The sequence below is a fragment of the Aphelocoma coerulescens genome, chromosome 31 (assembly GCF_041296385.1).
Source record: "Aphelocoma coerulescens isolate FSJ_1873_10779 chromosome 31, UR_Acoe_1.0, whole genome shotgun sequence".
In the NCBI taxonomy this organism is placed as follows: Eukaryota; Metazoa; Chordata; class Aves; order Passeriformes; family Corvidae; genus Aphelocoma; species Aphelocoma coerulescens.
The window spans coordinates 85,134-105,688 of record NC_091044.1 but is presented as its reverse complement, the minus strand read 5'-3'; the positions used below and the strand labels follow the sequence as shown (position 1 = coordinate 105,688).

Genomic DNA, 20,555 nt, shown 5'->3' with positions numbered 1-20,555 from the left:
CCCCCCGCGGTGATGTGGGGGGGGGAGGTGTCCCCCCCCCTCTGCCCCCTGCCCCCGGCCCTGGGTCCGGCCCAGCCTTTGGCCCAGGGGGGGTTTGGGGGTCCCGGGGTGCTGGTGATGGGGGGGGGGGGGGGAATGGCACGTGTGTAGCCCTTTAAGAGTGGGGGGAGGGGCGGGGTGGGGGAGGGGGAGGGGGGAGGAGCTCAGAAGGAGGGGGTGGGGGGGTCAGTGCCGAATTTGAGGCGGTAGATGAAGGTCTTGGTGGGGAGCAGCACCTGGGGGGGTGTGGGGCGTTAGATGGGGAACCTCCCCCCCCCCACGCCCTGGTGGTTGTGTCCAAAGTGGGACTCTGCCCCCCCCATACCCTGTTCCCTGATGGTTTGCCCCATCCCCCCCACTTCCCAGTGGTTCAACCTTGTCACCCCCCCATTCTGCAGTGGTCCAGCCCACTGTCACCCCCACCCCAGCAGTTCAATGGTTCACCCCGATGTGTCCCCCCCCCCCCCACGTTCACAGTGGTTTACCCGGTGTCCGTCCCCCCCTCCCCCGTTCAACAATGGTTCATTCCCGTGCCAGCTCACCCCGGACCCCCAAACCCCGGGGGTGCAGGGACCCCCCGGCCCCCCCAGCCCCCCCAGCCCCCCGGCTCACCGGGTGGGTGACGTAGCCCCCGCAGGGGTAGCACCAGGCCGCCAGGTCCCGCAGGCTCAGCACCAGGGGGTGCCCCGAGGCCGCGCCGTGCTCCAGCATGTGCCGCCCCACGTAGCGCCCGCACAGCACCTGCGGCACGGGGCGGCGTCTGGGGGGGCCCCCGGGGCAACGGGGGGGTGCCGGGGGCAGGTCTGGGGCGCAGGATGGGCGATGTGGGGTGTGGGGAGCGATTGGGGGTGAACGAGAGGTGTAGGGGGTGGTTTGGGATGCACGAGGGGGTTTTTGGGGGTACAGGGAGTGGTTTGGGGGCGCTTTAAGTGTGAATTGGGGGGTTTGGGTGCAGGAGGCGATTTCGGGGTGGTTTTTGGGGTGATCTGGGGTGGGGTGCGGGGGTGTTTTTGGGGTTTCTGGGTGCTGTGGGGTCGCTGACCTGGTGGCAGCTGAGGCACAGCCAGTTCTCGCGGCGGCTCCCGCAGACCCCGCAGGGGGGGGGCAGGATGTCCCCAAGGGCCCCCCCGGCCGGGGGCGGGGCCACGGCCCCCAGGTGGGGACAGTCCAGGAGGGGCGTCACGGCGTACAGCGCCCCCTGCCGGCCCGGAGGAATGGGAGCGTGAGGGGCCGGGGGTCCCCCAAACCCATCCCCAAACTTATCCTCCCAAACCCACCCCCCAAACCCATCCCCCAAACCCACCACCCAAACCCACCCCCCAAACCCATCCCCAAACCCATCCCCCAAACCCACCCCCCAAACCCACCCCCAAACCCATCCCCAAACCCACCCCCCAAACCCATCCCCAAACCCATCCCCAAACCCACCCCCCAAACCCATCCCCAAACCCATCCCCCAAACCCACCCCCCAAACCCATCCCCAAACCCACCCCCCAAACCCACCCCCCAAACCCACCCCCCAAACCCATCCCCAAACCCACCCCCAAACCCACCCCCCAAACCCACCCCCAAACCCACCCCCCAAACCCACCCCCCAAACCCACCCCCAAACCCATCCCCCAAACCCACCCCCCAAACCCACCCCCCAAACCCACCCCCAAACCCACCCCCCAAACCCACCCCCCAAACCCATCCCCCAAACCCACCCCTCAAACCCACCCCACAAACCCCCGCCCCAAACCCCCTGCCCAAAACTCCCCAAAAACCCTTCCTTGAACCCCCTCCCCAAAAACTCCCCTCCCCAAATCCCCCCCAAACCTCCACCCTTCCCTAAGAACATCCCCCCATCCCCCTCCCCACCTCCTCCAGCTCTTCCTCCTCCTCCCAGCAGGGGGCGGCAGCGGCCGCTCCCGTGGGGGCGGGGCCTGGCAGAGGCTCCTCCCCCGGGGCCGCCTTGGCCCCGCCCCCCGGGGCGTCCCCGAGCTGCAGCGCCCCCATGCGGCGAATGGCGGCGTCCAAGGGGGCAGACCCCGTGACGTCATCGGCGGCTGGTGTGACGTCATCGCTGCCTTCCTTCCTGGGGGCCGCCGGGGGGGGCTCAACTGGGGGAGGGAGGGATTGGTTGGGGGGAGTTCGGGGGGTCCCTGAGGGTCCCCCAGGGGGGACGGGGCTGGGGGGCCCCTGGGGGTCCCCTGGGTCCCGTTTCGGTGTCCGAGGGAGGGTCCCTGTGGGGGTGGGTCCGGTTTGGGGCTCTGGGGAGGGGGCTCGTGTCAGAGTTTGGGGGTCCCAGGGGGTGTTTGGGGGTTCTGGGCTGAGGATTGGGGGCCTGGGGGGGGGTCCTGGTGGTCCCCGTGGGTCTGGGATGGGATTTGGGGATCCCGGGGGGGCCTCGCTGTGCAGAAACTCCAGGACCCCCGGTGTGGGTTTGGGGGTCGCTCTGGGGAGGGGTCTCACCCCGGGGCAGCCGCAGGCAGCTCCAGCAGCCCCGCTGGGCGCGCAGGGTGCGGCTCAGGGCCCTCAGCGCCGCGGGCTGGGGGGTGCCGGGGGGGGGCAGCGAGGGGGGGTCCCCGAGCAGGACCCCCAGGCACTGCCCCACCCCCTCCGCCGTCACCCCCAGGTTGTACCCGCCCTGCGAGACCCCCAGCGTCAGAGACCCCCGGCCCCCCATGGGGACCCCTCCAGAAAGGGACACACCCCCCCCCCGGGGACCCTCATCCCCCCGAGGGACCCCCGGACCTCCCCCGCCCCCCAAACCCCGAACAGGCCCCCCTCACTCCCTCCCAGCTCACCCACCCCTCACTGAGACCCCCAGGCCTCCCCCAGAGCCCCCAACCCCCAAATTGGCCCCCCAGGATCCTCCCATCTCCCCAGGGCCTCTCCGACCCCTCACTGGGACCCCCAGACCCCCCCAGGATCCCCAAAGAGCCCCCAAACCCCCCCCAAGCGCCCCCCCCCCGGCCCCTCACCTCGAGCACGAGCACGAGCCGCCCCCCCGCCAGCCCCCCCAGCAGATGGGTCATGAGGCCGAAGGTCTGGGGGGACACCAGGCACCCCCCCAGGGGGTCCCCCCGGCCCGCGTCGAACCCGGCCGACACCAGCACCAGCTCCGGCCCGAACTGGGGGGGCCGTGAGGTCAGGGGGGGGTAAAGGGGGCGGGAATGCCGCCCCCGACCCCCCCAAAATCCAATGGCTCCAAATGGGGGACACAGACCACCCCCAAAAGGAGCCAGAGCCCCCCCAAAGTGTCACAACTGCTCTCGTGGGACCCAGCCCCCAAAATGAACCCAAGACGCCCCCAAAAGGATCCCCTGAAAGGCCCACCCCCCCCCAAAACAGATCCAGACTCCCCCAAATGAACCCAGACCCTCCCAAAGCATCACAGCCCCCCCAAGGAACCCCCCAAAACAGGGACCCAACCCCCCTGAAACGGACCCAGATCCCCCCAAAACAAACCCAGCCCCCCCTCCCCAAAGGGACCCAGCCCCCCCAAAGGGTCCCACCCCTCCCACAGAGAGACCCAGCCCCCAAAACGGCCCCAGCCCCCCCCGGAGCCCCCCCAGGACCCCCCCTCACCTGGCAGGCCACGGGCAGCACCAGCCGGGTCAGGGCCGCCAGGTACTCGGGGTCCCCCACGCGGGGCCCCCCCCACCCCACGTTCAGGGTGAAGCCGGTGCCAGGACCCCTCCCCCGGCGCCGCGGGGACCCCCCGGCCCCCCCCGGGAAGAAGGAGCCGTCGTGGCGGTGCAGGGACACGTACAGGACACTGGGGGGGAGCCAGGGGGGTCAGGGACCCCAAAATCCCCTCAGGACCCCAAACCCACCCCAGAGCAGCCATGGGACAACCCCCAGGCACCCCAAACCCCACCCCAGACCCCCAAATCCTCCGGGATGCTAAAACAACCCAAAGCACCCCAACCTCCCCCCAGCACCCCAAAACCCCCCTCCTCAGCCCTACAGGGACCCCAAAGCCCCCAGCACCCCCTGGAGCCCTTCCCCACTGCCCCAAGCGCACCCCACATCCCCAGAGCCCCCTCCCCAGGACCCCCCACCATCCCCAAAATCCCCCCCAGCACCCCTGGGACCCCCCTGAGACCCCCAGACCCCCCGAACCCACCCCAGCACCCCAAACGCCCCCAGGCCCCCCCACCTGGGGTCCTCCTCGAAGATCTCCTGGGTGCCGTTGCCGTGGTGAACGTCCCAGTCCAGGATCAGCACCCTGGGGGGCACAGGGGGTGTTGGGGGGGGTGGGCGCCCCGGGGGGGTCCCCGCAGCCCTGGCCCCCCGTACCTGAGGGGGGTCCCGGCCAGGCGCTGGGCGTGGCGCGCGGCCACCCCCACGTTGTTGAAGAGGCAGAAGCCCCCGGCAGAGCCCGGGCGGGCGTGGTGGCCGGGGGGGCGCAGCACGGCCAGGGCCGAGCGCACCTGGGGGGGCACGGTGGGGTCAGGGGGCACCGGGACCCCCGAACCCCAGAGAGACCCCCAAACCCCGCTGGGACCCCCCAAACGCCATAGAGACCCCCCCCAAACCCTGCCAGGACCCCCCCAAAACCCCAGTACCCCATGGAGACCCCCAGATTCCACTGGGACTCCCTAAATCCAGAGACCCTCCCCCACAAATCTCATGAGACCCCAAAACCTCAGAGATCCCCAAACCCCACAGAGACAACCCCTAACTCCACTGTGACCCCCAAACCCCACAGAGACACCCCCTAACTCCACTGTGACCCCCAAACCCCACAGAAACGCCCCCTAACCCCTCTGGGACTCCCAAACTCCGTAGAGACCCCTTCAACCCCACAGAAAGCCCCCAAGCCCTAAAAGCTGCCCCAACCCCACAGAGACCCCAAAGCCCAGCGGGACCAGGAGAGCCCAGCACGGCTCAAACCCCTGCACCCCCCGGTGCCCACCTGCCCGCCCAGCACGGCTCACACCCCCGCACCCCCGGTGTCCCCGGTGCCCACCTGCCCGCCCAGCACGGCTCACACCCCTACACCCCCGGTGCCCCCGGTGCCCCCGGTGCCCACCTGCCCGCCCAGCACGGCTCACACCCCCGCACCCCCCTGCACCCCCCGGTGCCCACCTGCCCGCCCAGCACGGCTCACACCCCTACACCCCCGGTGCCCCCGGTGCCCCCAGTGCCCACCTGCCCGCCCAGCACGGCCCCCGCGGCGGCGCAGGCCCCCCCCGCGGCCAGGCGGGCGCAGCTGTACGAGCGGGGGCACAGGTAGAGGCTGTTGTAGCGCTGCGACAGCGCCCGCAGCTCCCGCGGCGACAGCGCCGGCGTCCGGGACAGCGTCCGCACGTGGGCCCGGCTGGGGGGCACGAGTCAGGGACCGACCCCCGCAGCACCCACCCACCCCGAGCTCCTTCAGCAGGGACCCCCGGAGCACCGACCCACCCCGAGCTCCTTCAGCAGGGACCCCCGGAGCACCGACCCACCCCGAGCTCCCCGGTCAGGGACCCCCGGAGCACCCACCCACCCCGAGCTCCCCAGTCAGGGACCTCCGGATCACCCACCCATCCCAAGCTCCTTCAGCAAGGACCCCCGGAGCACCGACCCACCCCGAGCTCCCCGGACAGGGACCCCCGGAGCACCCACCCACCCCAAGCTCCCCGGACAGAGACCCCCGGAGCACCCACCCACCCCGAGCTCCCCGGACAGAGACCCCCGGAGCACCCACCCACCCCGAGCTCCCCGATCAGGGACTCTGGATCACCCACCCACCCCGAGCTCCTTCAGCAGGGACCCCCAAATCCCTCCCCTCAGGGAGCCCCCTGAGCTCCCCTGCAACTCCTGGGCCCAAATCCCCCAAAATCCCCCCCTCAGGGACACTCCAAACCCCGCCACTGGGGACCCCTCAGTCAAGAACCCCCCAAACTTCCCCATCAGGGACCCCTCCCCAGAACTCCCCCGAACCCCCACCCCCAGGCCCTCCCTGTTCCCCACCCCCATAGCGACCCCCAAAACCCCCCCAGGACACCCCCATGCAGCCCCACCCCATGGGACCCTCCCGACCCCAGGACCCCTCCTCATCCCCCCCCCACCCCACAGAACCCCCATCACTGGGACCCCCTCAGGACCCCCCCGGACCCCCCACCCCACAGGACCCCTCCCCACCCCCCATTTGGGCCCCCCCTCACGTGTGGCAGGCACGGAGCTCTCGGGGGGTCGCGGGCCGGGGGGGCACCCGGAGGCAGCGCTGGGCCAGCCCCAGCTCCTGCAGCCGCTGCAGCACCCGGGACAGGCGCTGCGGGGACTCGGGGTGCTGGCTGCGAGACACCCCAAAACCGCCCCAAATCACCCCAAAATCACACCAAAACCACCCCAAATCACCCCAGAATCACCCCAAAACCACCCCAAACCACCCCAAACCACCCCAAATCACCCCAAAATCACACCAAAACCACCCCAAATCACCCCAAAACCACCCCAAATCACCCCAAAATCACACCAAAACCACCCCAAAATCACACCAAATCACCCCAAAATCACACCAAAACCACCCCAAAATCACACCAAATCACCCCAAATCACACCAAAACCACCCCAAAATCACACCAAAACCACCCCAAATCTCCCCCGGGACAGGTGCTGCGGGGACTCGGGGTGCTGGCTGCGAGACACCCCAAAACCGCCCCAAATCACCCCAAAATCACACCAAAACCACCCCAAATCACCCCAGAATCACCCCAAAACCACCCCAAATCACCCCAAACCACCCCAAATCACCCCAAAATCACACCAAAACCACCCCAAAATCACCCCAAAACCACCCCAAATCACCCCAAAATCACACCAAAACCACCCCAAATCCCCCCCGGGACAGGCGCTGCGGGGACTTGGGGTGCTGGCTGCGAGACACCCCAAAACCACCCCAAATCACCCCAAAATCACACCAAAACCACCCCAAATCACACCAAAATCACACCAAATCCACCCCAAATCACACCAAAATCACACCAAATCCACCCCAAAATCACTCCAAATCCACCCCAAAATCACACCAAATCCACCCCGGGACAGGCTGCAGGGACTCGGGGTGCTGGCTGCGAGACACCCCAAACCACCCCAAAATCACCCCAAATCACACCAAATCCACCCCAAAATCACCCCAAACCACCCCAAAATCACCCCAAATCACCCCCAAATCACACCAAATCCACCACAAAATCACTCCAAATCCACCCCAGGACAGGTGCTGTGGGGACTTGGGGTGCTGGCTGCCAGACACCCCAAATCACCCCAAAATCACCCCAGAACTGCCCCGAAGGCCCCGGGTGCCCCCCTCACCTGTCCCAGGTGTTCCTGTGCTCCTCCATGCGGGGGTCATACACCAGCCCCACCCGGGGTCTCGTCGGGGCCTCCGGGGGGGTCTCCGGGGTGGTCTCTGGGGGGTTCCCATCCCCCTCCAGCTCCTCCTTCTCCTCCTCCTCATTCTCTTCCTCCCCTGCTTCCACCTCTACTTCCTCTTCCTCCTCCTCTTCCTCCTCATCCTCCTCCTCCTCATCCTCTTCCTCCTCCTCGATCTCTGTGCAGGGGGGGCACCTCAGGGTGGGCACCCAAAATATGCTCCCACCCACCTTTGGGGCTCCCCAAGGAGATTTTGGGGGTCCCTGAGGGGGTCTGGGGGGTCCCCAAGGGAATTTGGGGGTCCCCGAGAGACTTCTGGGGGTGTCTGTTGGGGGGTTGGGGTGTCTGGGGGGTCCCTGAGAGGGACCAAGATGGCGGCGAGCCAATATGGCGGCATAGCAACCAAGATGGCGCCTTAGCAACCGGGCCCAGCGTGTCCCCCAAAGCCTCCGCTCAGTTTTTGAGGGGTTCAAAGGGCCCCTATCGCCATTTCAGGGCGTCCCCCCGGATTTCGGGGTCCCCCCTCACCGATGCTCTGCAGGCAGCCCCAGTACTGCTGGTGGACGCTCAGGGTGCGGGCAATGCTGGCCAGGCCGCTGGGGGAAAACTGAGATGTTGAGACTGGGGGCACCCCGAAACTGCCCCCAGCACCTCCATGACTCCCTCCAAGCTCTCAGCCCCCTTGAAGCTCCCCAAAATCCCCGCCAAGGGCCCCCAGATGCTCCCCAAAATCCCCTCCAGCTCCCAAAACACCCCAACCATCCCCAACAGCTCCCCAAGGCTGAGCCCCTCCAACCCCACCAGCCCTCCCCAAACACCACCCCGGTCCCCCCAAACCCACCCAAGGTTCCCCCAACACCTCGAAACACCCCCAAAACCCCCCCCAATCTCCTCCAGCCCCCCCCAACCTCCCCTTTAAACCCCCCAAGCCCCCTCACCTGGGGGTGGGGCTGATGGGCCCGAGGGGGTCCCCAGGGTCCCCCAGCAGTGTCTGCAGGACGGCCCCCACCCCCCCCGGGGACGCCCCCAAGTCCGGCCCCCCCTGTGGAGAGGGGGGGTCAGGGGGAGCCTCACGGAGCCCTACGGACCCCCAGGACGGTCCATACGGCCCCTGCGGCCCCCCAAACATGGCCCCCCCAAAACAGCCCCTACAGCCCCCCCAAACGGCCCCTGGAACCCCCTGCGGCCCCCCCGACCCCCACAGCCCCGAACAGCCCCGAAACAGCCGCTGCAGAGCAGCCCAGTGACCCCCACAGCCCCAAACCCCCCCTACAGCCCCCAGCGGCCCCACAGCCCCCCGGCACCCCCATAACCGCCCCGGCCTCTACAGCCCCACAGAACCACCCGGAACTGCCCTCAGTGGCCACCCCCAGGTGCCCCCATAACCCCTCCCAGAGCCCCACAGACTCCATAGACCCACAGCCCCCAGCCCCATAACCCCCCTCAGCCCCACAGAACCCCCAGCCCCATAACCTGCCCACAGAGCCGCCAGACCCACAGCCCCCAGCCCCATAACCCCCCTCAGACCCCAGCCCCATAACCCCCACAGAGCCCACAGCCCCACAGAGTCCACAGAGCCCCACAGACCCCCACAGAGCGCCACAGCCCCCTACAGCCCCCACAGCCCCATAACCCCAAGAGCTAGTTATACCCCCAACAGTCCCACAGACCCCCGCCCCATAACCCCACAGAGCCCCACAGCCCCCACAGACCCCTACAGCCCCACAGAGCCCTATGGAGCCCTACAGAGCCCCACAGCCACCAGCCCCATAACCCCCCCACAACCCCACAGCCCCCATAGAGCCCCACAGTCCCCAGCCCCATAACCCTCCCCACAGCCCCACAAAGCCCTACAGCCCCACAGAGCCCTACAGCCCCATAACCCCACACAGACCCCACAGCCCCATAACCGCCCAACAGACCCCTACCACCCCCACAGACCCCTACAGCCCCACAGAGCCCTATGGAGCCCTACAGAGCCCCACAGCCACCAGCCCCATAACCCCCCCACAGCCCCACAGCCCCCATAGAGCCCCACAGTCCCCAGCCCCATAACCCTCCCCACAGCCCCACAAAGCCCTACAGCCCCACAGAGCCCTACAGCCCCATAACCCCACACAGACCCCACAGCCCCATAACCGCCCCACAGACCCCTACCACCCCCACAGACCCCCACAGCCCCATAACCCCCCCCACAGACTCCCACAGCCCCCCACAGCCCCCACAGCCCCATAACCCCAGCAGCTGGTTTTACGCCCAACAGTCCCACAGACCCCAGCCCCATAACCCCACAGAGCCCCACAGCCCCCACAGACCCCTACAGCCCCACAGAGCCCTACACAGCCCTACAGAACCCTACAGAGCCCCACAGAGCCCCACAGCCCCATAACCCCCCCACAGAGCCCCCAGCCCCCACAGACCCCCACAGACCCCAGCCCCATAACCCCCCACAGCCCCCACCGACCCCAGCCCCATAACCCCCCACAGCCCCCACAGAGCCCCACAGACCCCAGCCCCATAACCCCCCCACAGCCCCCACAGAGCCCCACAGACCCCAGCCCCAAAACGCCCCCACAGCCCCCACAGAGCCCCACAGTCCCCAGCCCCATAACCCCCCCACAGCCCCACATCCCCACAGACCCCAGCCCCATAACCCCCCCACAGCCCCCACAGAGCCCCACCGACCCCAGCCCCATAGCCCCCCCCAGACCCCCCAGCCCCCCCGAGCCCCCCCTCACCTGCAGCAGCAGCAGCAGCCGCCCCCTGCCCAAGGCCATGAGCAGGTGGGTCAGGAGAGCAAAGCCGGCAGGGGAGACCCCCAGAGACCCCTGGGGACATGGGGGGACCTTAGAGACCGCCCAGAAACCCCTATAGAGCCCCAGAGACCCCCCATAGTGCCCTATAGACACCAAGAGGTTCAGAGACCCCTATAGAGCCCCGGAGACCCCCCCATAGTACCCCATAAACACCAAGAGGCTCAGAGACCCCTATAAAGCCCCCCTCAGAGACCTCTCAGAGACCCCCCCGACCTCCCACAGGGCCCTAAAGACACCGGGGGGCTCCGAGACCCCCAGAGAACCCCAGAGACCCCCACAAACCCCCAGAGACCCCTCTGGAGCCCCAGAGAGCTCCAGAAACCCCCTGAGACCCCTGGGGGCACCAGGGGGCTTCGAGACCCCCAGAGATCCCCCAGAGACCCCCCCAGACCTCCCAGACTACCCTATAGATGCTGGGGGGCTCAGAGACCCCCAGAGCCCCCCAGAGCCCCCCCCCCATCCCACCCACACCCCCAGAGCCCCCCAGCACCCCCCAGAGCCCCCCGTACCCCCAAATCCTCAAGCGAAGCCTCGACCAGGACGAGCTGGGGCTGGAACTGAGGGGCCACAGTGGGGTCACAGTGGGACCCCTCCAAACACCCGCAGGGACCCCAAACCCCACCCAGGGACCCCAAACCCCCATCCAAGTACCCCCAAACCCCCACCCAGGGACCCCAAACCCCACAGGGACCGCTAACACCATCCAAGTACCCCCAAACCCCTACCCAGGCACCCCAAACCCCACAAGGACCCTCAAAATTCCACAGGAATCCCTAAAACCTGCTTGGGACCCCAAAATCCCAGAGGATCCCCCTGAAACACCCCCAGGGACCCCAAACCCCCACCCAGAGACCCCCAAATCCCCTTGGGACCCCCAACTGCCCACCTCAAACCCCCCTGGACCCCCCCAGCCCCTCTCCAGAGAGCCCTGAAGCTCTCCCTGGGACCCCCCCGTGAACCCCAACGCCCCCCAAGGACCCCCACCTCCCCCCACCCCGTGCGGGACCATCCCAGGCCCCCCAAAGCCCCCCAAAGCCCCCCAAAGCCCCCCAGACCCCACCTGGAAGGCGATGGGCAGCAGGACGTGGAAGGCGGCGGCCGCGTAATCGCCATCGGTGACACCGGGCTGGGGGAACCCAGAGATCCTGGGGACCCCATGGACCCCCGGGGACCCTACAGAGCCCTACAGAGCCCCTACGGACCGTGCAGAGCTCGGGGGACCCTACAGGCCCCCCCGGCTCCTACAGACACCCCAGAGCCCCCCTGCTCCCGGCACACCCCTCCTGCAGATTCCCCAGAGAGCCCCTATGGCCCCCCAGCCCCTACTGGAACCCTCTACGTGCCCCCGTAGCCCCCAGACCCCCTATAGCCACAGACCCCTTAACCCAGCCCCTATAGCCACCCCCTGTATCCATCCCCCACAGCCCCCATACCCAGCCCCTATAGCCACCCCCTGTATCCATCCCCCACAGCTCCTTAACCCATCCCCTATAGCCGCCCCCTGTATCCATCCCCCACAGCCCCCGTACCCATCCCCTATAGCCACCCCCTGTATCCATCCCCCACAGCCCCCATCCCCATCCCCTACAGCCACCCCCTGTATCCATCCCCCACATCCATCCCCCACAGCCCCCATACCCAGCCCCTATAGCCACCCCCTGTATCCATCCCCCACAGCTCCTTAACCCATCCCCTATAGCCGCCCCCTGTATCCATCCCCCACAGCCCCCATACCCAGCCCCTATAGCCACCCCCTGTATCCATCCCCCACAGCTCCTTAACCCAGCCCCTATAGCCACTCCCTGTATCCATCCCCCACATCCATCCCCCACAGCCCCCATCCCCATCCCCTACAGCCACCCCCTGTATCCATCCCCCACAGCCCCCATACCCAGCCCCTATAGCCACTCCCTGTATCCATCCCCCACAGCCCCCATCCCCAGCCCCTATAGCCACTCCCTGTATCCATCCCCCACAGCCCCCATACCCAGCCCCTATAGCCACTCCCTGTATCCATCCCCCACATCCATCCCCCACAGCCCCCATCCCCAGCCCCTATAGCCACCCCCTGTATCCATCCCCCACAGCCCCCAGCCCCTATAGCCACCCCCTGTATCCATCCCCCACAGCCCCCGTACCCATCCCCCACAGCCCCCATCCCCCCGTACCCGCTCCCAGCACAGCTCCACGCTGAACCCCTCCCCAGTTCCCGTATCCCTTATATCCATCCCCTATACATCCATCCCCTATACCCATCCCTTATACCCCCTATATCCATCCCCCATATCCACTCTCTATATCCATCCCCTATACCCGTGTCCTACAGCCCCGTACCTGTTCCCACTGCAGCTCCACGCTGAACCCCTCCCCACTTCCTGTATCCCCTATACCCACCCCCTATATCTCCCATCCCCTATATCCCCTACGCCCCCCATAGCCCCTACCTGTTCCCACTGCAGCTCCATGCTGAACCCCTCCTCAGTTCCTGTATCCCCTATACCTATCCCCTATACCCACTCCTTATATCCATTCCCTATGTCCACGCCCCCTATCCATGCCCTATATTCATGTCCTATATCCATCCCTTATGTCCATGCCCTATATCCAATCCCTATACGCATCCCCTACACCATCCCCTACAGCCCCGTACCCGCTCCCACTGCAGCTCCATGCTGAACCCCTCCCCACTTCCTGTATCCCCTATATCCCCCATCCCCCCTAGTCCCTATACCCATCCCCTATATCCCCCATCACCTATATCCCCTATATCCCCATCCCCTATATCCCCTATATCCCCATCCCCTATATCCCCCACACCATCCCCTATATCCCCCACACCATCCCCTATATCCCCATCCCCTATATCCCCATCCCCTATATCCCCTATATCCCCCACCCCATCCCCTATATCCCCCACCCCATCCCCTATATCCCCTATATCCCCTATATCCCCCACACCATCCCCTATATCCCTTATATCCCCTATATGCCCTATATCCCCCACCCATCCCCTATATCCCCCATCCATCCCCTATATCCCCTACATTCCTTATATCCGCTATATTCCCTATATCCCCCATCCATCTCCTATATCCCCTATATCCCCTATATCCCCCATCCATCCCCTATATCCCCTATATCCCCAACATCCCCTATATCCCCCATCCCCTATATCCCCTATATCCTCCACCCCACCCCATCCTCTATATCCCCTATATCCCCTATACCCCCTATATCCCCTATACCCCCTATATCTCCTATATCCCCTATACCCCCTATATCCCCTATACCCCCTATATCCCCTATATCCCCTATACCCCCTATATCTCCTATATCCCCTATACCCCCTATATCCCCTATATCTCCTATATCCCCTATACCCCCTATATCCCCTATACCCCCTATATCTCCTATATCCCCTATACCCCCTATACCCTCTATATCCCCTATATCCCCTATACCCCCTATATCCCCCACCCCATCCCCAACATCCCCTATATCCCCCATCCCCTATATCCCCTATATCCCCCACACCATCCCCTATATCCCCCACACCATCCCCTATATCCCCTATATCCCCTATATCCCCCACCCCATCCCCTATACCCCTTATATCCCCTATACCCCCTATATCCCCCATCCATCCCCTATATCCCCTATACCCCCTATATCCCCTATATCCCCTATATCCCCTATATCCCCTATACCCCCGTACCTGTTCCCACTGCAGCTCCACGCTGAACCCCTCCCCGGGGCCGTGGCCGGGGCTGGGGGGGGGGTCCCGGCCCCGCTGCGCCCCAAAATACAGGACACTGGGGGGAGGGGATGTGGGGGCTGGGGGGGGCACACCCCACACCCCCCACCACGGCCCAGGGCCCCCCAGTATGGCCCAGAGCCCTCCCAGCATGGACCAGTGCCCCCCAGTATGGCCCAGAGCCCTCCCAGTATGGACCAGTGTCCCCCAGTATGGCACAGGGCCCACCAGTGCCCCACAGTATGGCCCAGTGCCCCCCAGTGTGGCCCAAGGCCTCCCCAGAGCCCTCCCAGTATGGCCCAGGGCCCCCCAGTGTGGCCCAAGGCCTCCCCAGTGCCTCCCAGTATGGCCCAGGGCCCCCCAGTGTGGCCCAAGGCCTCCCCAGTGCCTCCCAGTATGGCCCAGGGCCCCCCAGTGTGGCCCAAGGCCTCCCCAGTGCCTCCCAGTATGGCCCAGTGCCCCCCAGTGTGGCCCAAGGCCTCCCCAGTGCCTCCCAGTATGGCCCAGGGCCCCCCAGTGTGGCCCAAGGCCTCCCCAGTGCCTCCCAGTATGGCCCAGGGCCCCCCAGTGTGGCCCAAGGCCTCCCCAGTGCCTCCCAGTATGGCCCAGGGCCCCCCAGTGTGGCCCAAGGCCTCCCCAGTGCCTCCCAGTATGGCCCAGGGCCCCCCAGTGTGGCCCAAGGCCTCCCCAGTGCCTCCCAGTATGACCCAGGGCCCCCCAGTACAGCCCAGTGCCCCCAGTATGGCCCCCCCAGTCCAGCCCAGCACCCCCGGTAAAGCACCAGTCCAGACCAAAGCCTCCCAGTCTGACCCAGTTCACCCCAGTGCTCCCCAGTCCAGCACAATGGCCCCCAGTGTCCCCAGTATGGCCCCCAGTCTATTCCAGTGCCCCCCAGAATCCCTCAATGCCCCCAGTGTCCCCAGTATGGCCCCCAGTGTCCCCAGTGTGGCCCCCAGTGTCCCCAGTGTCCCCAGTATGGCCCCCAGTGCCCCCAGTATGGCCCCCAGTGCCCCCAGTGTCCCCAGTATGGCCCCCAGTGCCCCCAGTGCCCCCAGAGTGGCCCAGTGTCCCCAGTATGGCCCCCAGTGCCCCCAGTGTCCCCAGTATGGCCCCCAGTGTCCCCAGTGTCCCCAGTGCCCCCAGTGTCCCCAGTATGGTCCCCAGTGCCCCCAGTGTTCCCAGTATGGCCCAGTATCCCCAGTATGGCCCCCAGTGCTCCCAGTGCCCACCTGGGATCCTCCTGGAACAGCCGAGGGAGGCTCCGGCCGGGCCGGGGGCTCCAATCCACGATCAGGACACTGGGGGGGGTCGGGGGGTGGGACCCCAAATTCCCCCCAAAACACCCCAAAAGGGGCCCCGGGCACTGGGACCCCCCCCCGAAACACCCCCAAACCCCAAAAGGGCCCCCGGGGGCTTCGGCCCACCCACCCCAAAAGGAGACCCCGGGGGCTGGGACGCCCCCAAAAAGGACCCAGAGACCTGGGACCCCCCCCAACACCCCCCACCCCAAAAAGGACCCAAAGACATGGGACCCCCCCAACACCCCCCACCCCAAAAAGGACCCAGAGACCTGGGACCCCCCCAACACCCCCCACCCCAAAAAGGACCCAGAGACCTGGGACCCCCCCCAGGCACCCCCCCCACCCCAAAAAGGACCCAGAGACCTGGGACCCCCCAAGCACCCCCCACCCCAAAAAGGACCCAAAGACATGGGACCCCCCCAACACCCCCCACCCCAAAAAGGACCCAAAGACATGGGACCCCCCCAACACCCCCCACCCCAAAAACGACCCAGAAACCTGGGACCCCCCCACCCCCAAAACGGACCCAACGTCAGGGGGTGCTGGGCCCCCCCAAAAAGGACCCCGGGAGCTGCAACCCCCCCAAAACCCCCCAGAAATTTCCCCCCAAACGGCCCCGGCCCCCCGGTGGGCGCCCCCCTCACCGCTGCACCCCGAGCTGCTTCTGGGCCACCCGGGCGGCCACGGCCGCGGCTTCGGGGGGGTCCTGGGGGTCCTGGGGGTCCTGGGGGCTGGGGGGGGGGGGGGGCAGAGAAATGGGAGAGAGCCCTCCAGACCCCTATAGACATCTACAGACCCCCCCAAGCCCCTGCAGAGCCCTATGGGCCCCATAGACGCTCACGGAAACACAAAACCCCATAGAGCCCCACAGGACCCCACAGAGCCCCGGGGGACCCCATAGAGCCCCGCAGGACCCCACAGAGCCCCACAGGCACCCCTAAAACCCCCCCAAACCCTACAGACCCCACAGGCACCCCCCAGCCCCCAGAGACCCCATAGGCACCCCCGAACCCCTACAGACCCCATAGACACCCCCCCAGCCCCTACAGACCCCACAGGCACCTCCCAAACCCCCACAGACCCCACACGCACCCCCCAGCCCCCACAGGCACCCCCCAGCCCCTACAGACCCCACAGGCACCCCCCCCAACCCCCACAGACCCCACAGGCACCCCCCAACGCCCACAGGCACCCCCCCAGCCCCCACAGATCCCACAGGCACCTCCCCAATCCCCACAGACCCCACAGGCACCCCCGAACCCCACAGACCCCACAGGCACCCCCCCAACCCCCACAGACCCCATAGGCAGCCCCCAACCCCACAGACCCCATATGCACCCCTCAACCCCACAGACCCCACAGGCAGCCCCCCAACCCCACAGACCCCATAGGCACCCCCCCAACCCCCACAGACCCCACAGGCACCCCCCAACCCCACAGACCCCATATGCACCCCTCAACCCCACAGACCCCACAGGCACCCCCCAACCCCACAGACCCCACAGGCACCCCCCCAACCCCCACAGACCCCACAGGCATCCCCCAGCCCCCAAACCCACCTGGAACCCCCTTTTGGATCCCTCCAAACACCCCCCCAAACCCCACAGCCCCCAGAGCCCCCCTGGACCCCCCTGAGCCCCCCCAGACCCTTTTACCTCCCTGAACCCCCTTCCTGACCCCCCTACGACCCTTCCCTGCCCCCCCTTTTGGTCCCCCCGTACCCCATTTCTGCCCCCCCGTACCTGATCAGGGCCACCCCATTGCGCAGGGCCCCCCCCAGGACCTGCTCCAGCAGCGCCAGTGCGGCCCCCACGGCCCAGCGGGGCCCCGACCCCCCCTGTGGGCACCCCAAAATCAGGGAGGGCCCCAGAACCCCCGGGGGGACCCCAAAATGGGGGAGGGGGCCCAAAATCCCCAGGGCTGGGGGTGAACCCCCCATAAAGGGGACCTGAAATGCCCAGGGAAGACCCCAAAAGCCTCGTGGGGGAACCCAAGGGGTTCGGGGGAGCTCTGAACACAGGATGGACCCCAAAACCCCCACGGGAGGGACCTGGAACCAGAGGGGACCCCAAAACCCCGGGGGGACCCCAAAACCGCTATGGCAAGGATCCAGTGTCAGGGGGACCCCAAAACCCCATGCAGCAACCCCCAGAACCCCTTGGGGAAACCCTAAAACTCCCATGGACCCCGGGGCCCAGGGGGACCCCAAAACCCCCAGGGGAACCCCAACCCCCCCCCACAGGGGACCCCAAACCCCTCATAGGGACCCCAAACCCCTCAGTGGGGGCCCCGGGTGTCCGGGAAGGGACCCCAAACCCTCCCCCCGGGGCTGCAAGGGTTTGGGGACCCCCCAACACCCCCTGGGGACACCCCCCCCCCCCCCCCCCAAGGATCCCCCCAGACCCCCGGGGGACCCCAAGAGCGGGGGGTGCTCACCGGGGCGGGGCCGTCGGGGGGCTCCAGCTGCGCCACGAACGAGGGGCTGGGGGACCCCAAAACCGCCCTCAGGGGCCGGCCTGGGGACCCCAGAGCCCCCCAAAACCCTGGGGGATCCCATCACCCCCCCCAAACCCCACAGAGACTCCCCAAACTCCACAGGAATCCCCCCCAAACCTCTGAGAGAGCCCCCCCCCCGCCCCCCCGTGTCCCCCCTAAATCCACCCCAGAGCCCCCTCAGGGCCCCCCCCAATCACTCCAAGCCCCCCCAGATCCCCCCACCTGTGCACCAGCAGCAGCTCCTCGTCGGTGGCCGGGCGGCACTGGGGGGAAGGGGGGGTGTCAGGGGGGTCCCCGAAATCCGGGGGTGGGGGGGTCCCCAAAATGGGGGAGGGACCCCAAAATCGGAGGGGACCCCAAAATGGGGGGGGGTCTCACCTGCACACGGACACAGCGCTGGACCAGCCCCTCCAGCGCTGCCCAGAGCGGGGCCGGACCCCTGGGGGGGCTGCGAGGGGGACCCCGAGAGTCAGGGGGGACCCCAAAAACCCCAGGGGGGACCCCAAAATCCCCGGGGGGGACCCCAAAACCCCGGGGGAGACCCCGAGAGTCAGGGGGGACTTCCAAGTTTGGGGGTTCCCAGGTGCCCAGGACAAAGCCCCCCTCCCTGCTCCCTCCCCTGCAGGGACCCCAAAATCCAGGAGAGAATCCCAAAAAGCCCAGGGGGACCCTGACATTTGGGGTGAGAGGGAATGTGGGGGGTGGGAGGGACTGGGGGTGTCCAGGACCCCCCACCCCGATATTGAGGGGGGACCCAGGAATGGGGGAGGGGCCGTTTGGGGGTGGGAGAAAGGGGGACTTGGGGGGAGGGGAACTGGGGAAGGGGGAATTTTGGGGGGGATTTCAGGAAGGAGGAGTTCGGGGGGATTTGGGGAGGGGGGGGTTTGGTGCACGGGAATTTGGGGGGCTCAGGGGGGTCCGTACCGGCCGTCCCCGCCATCGCCTCCGTTCCCTCCATCGCTGACCAGTCCGGTCCCGGTGGGAGCTGCAGCTTCCGCCCCCAAATCCTGCCGGGGGGGGGGGGGCACGGGGGGGTCTGGGGGGTCCTGGGACACCCCGAGCCCCCCAGGGCCAGCCCGGCCTCCAGGAGCGCCCCCCACCCCAAAGGGACCAGGACACCCCCAAAGGGACCCAAGTGTGGGGTGACCCCAGAGCCCCCCCCAGGGCACCGGGGGTCCCGCCCCCCCCCGCCCCCCAAAGGGGCCCCGAACTGGGACAGCCCCGGCCCCTCTGCGCAGCCCGGGAAGGATCTGGGGTGAGCCCCCCACGGCCCCAGCTATCGGGAGTGCCCCACAGGGCCCCCCAAACCCCCATTTTTGGGGTCCCCCCCGTTACCAGCTGCTGCATCCCTGCCCCACACCCCCCATATCCCAAACCCCCCCAGACCCCCCCAGACCCCCATTTTTGGGGTCCCCCCCCGTTACCAGCTGCTGCATCCCTGCCCCACACCCCCCATATCCCAAACCCCCCCAGATCCCCCCAGACCCCCATTTTTGGGGTCCCCCCCCGTTACCAGCTGCTGCATCCCTGCCCCACACCCCCATATCCCAAACCCCCCCAGACCCCCCCCAGACCCCCATTTTTGGGGTCCCCCCCCCGTTACCAGCTGCTGCATCCCTGCCCCACACCCCCCATATCCCAAACCCCCCCAGGACCCCCAAACCCCCATTTTTGGGGTCCCCCCCCGTTACCAGCTGCTGCATCCCTGCCCCACACCCCCCATATCCCAAACCCCCCCAGACCCCCATTTTTGGGGTCCCCCCCCGTTACCAGCTGCTGCAGCTCCGCCTCCAGCCCCGCCCTCCGGCCCCGCGCGCGCCCGCGCCGCCGCGCCTGGCACAGCGCCCCCTGCTGGGGGAGCCGCCGCCCCGCGCGGCCCTGGGCGGGGCCGGGGTCAGACACGCCCACCCGGGCCGGGCCACGCCCACCCGGGCCACGCCCACCCGGTAAAGCCACGCCCACCGGGCCACGCCCGCCCCAACAGGCCCGTGCGGGGGAAACGCCCTCCAAGAGCCACGCCCCACCGACCACACCCTTCTAAACCCCGCCCACAGTGGAAACACCCCCGGGAGCCCCGCCCACAGCAAACCCCGCCCACCCACGGCCGGGAACACGCGAGACACGCCCCGCCCCCAGCCCCGCCCCCCACGGGAGCCCTTTGTTAGCAGGGGGCGGAGCCCGGGTGGCCACGCCCCGTTGGGCCCCGCCCACTCAGCAGAGACCACGCCCAGCACCGTGCGGTGCCCCCGGGGCTTGGGCGGGGCCGTGCGAGCCCCGCCCCCTTGGAGCCCCGCCCCTTCAAGCACCGGGACCCCTCCCCATTTCAGGGGCGGCGCTGCGCAAACCGGGCGGGGCCTCCAGCCACGCCCCCGGCCCGCGGCCCCGCCCACCCGGCCCCGCCCCGCCCCCGCCCTCCTGCCGGCCCCGCCCCTCTCACCATGGCAGCCGGGGGGGCTCTAGCGGCGCGCGGGGGGGGGCATCGCGGGGGGCCTGGGGGGGACACGGGTTAGGGGGACACGGGGCGGGACACGGGGGCGGCAGCGGGGGCGGGGGCGAGCGGGGCCGGGGGGGCGGGTGGGAAACAAACGGGGCTGGTGGGGGGGATAAGAATGGGAGCCGGGAGCTCCATGGGCCCGGGGGGGGCTCCATGGGCCGAGAAGGGCACGGGGGGCTCCTGAGGGGTTCCGGGGGGTCCCGGGAGGTGTCTGGGAGGTCCCAAAAGGGCTCGGGGGGACTCGGGGGGTCCCGGGCGGGGCCCGGAGCGGCCTCGCTCACCTGCAGCCCCGCGCGACGCTGGC

The 20,555-nt window shown here is 67.9% G+C and overlaps 1 protein-coding gene across 1 annotated transcript; it reads right to left on the bottom strand.

The window, feature by feature from the left end:
- Window positions 1–188: 188 nt before the first annotated feature.
- On the bottom strand, window positions 189–20,553 carry HDAC6 (histone deacetylase 6). Its single transcript, XM_068998251.1, has 28 exons — window positions 20,533–20,553; window positions 20,195–20,247; window positions 19,528–19,635; window positions 18,682–18,764; window positions 18,136–18,205; window positions 17,980–18,020; window positions 17,698–17,743; window positions 17,004–17,098; window positions 15,906–15,992; window positions 15,190–15,258; window positions 13,922–14,018; window positions 11,267–11,332; window positions 10,716–10,763; window positions 10,129–10,218; window positions 8,329–8,432; window positions 7,919–7,986; window positions 7,331–7,568; window positions 6,181–6,309; window positions 5,183–5,351; window positions 4,328–4,461; window positions 4,188–4,256; window positions 3,614–3,803; window positions 3,007–3,156; window positions 2,495–2,669; window positions 1,901–2,142; window positions 1,082–1,237; window positions 652–780; window positions 189–275 (listed from the first exon to the last, which is right to left on the bottom strand). The coding sequence occupies exons 2-28, from the start codon at window positions 20,195–20,197 to the stop codon at window positions 204–206; spliced, it is 2,928 nt and encodes a 975-aa protein (XP_068854352.1). The 5' UTR covers window positions 20,198–20,247; window positions 20,533–20,553; the 3' UTR covers window positions 189–203.
- Between the last annotated feature and the right edge of the window lie 2 nt (window positions 20,554–20,555).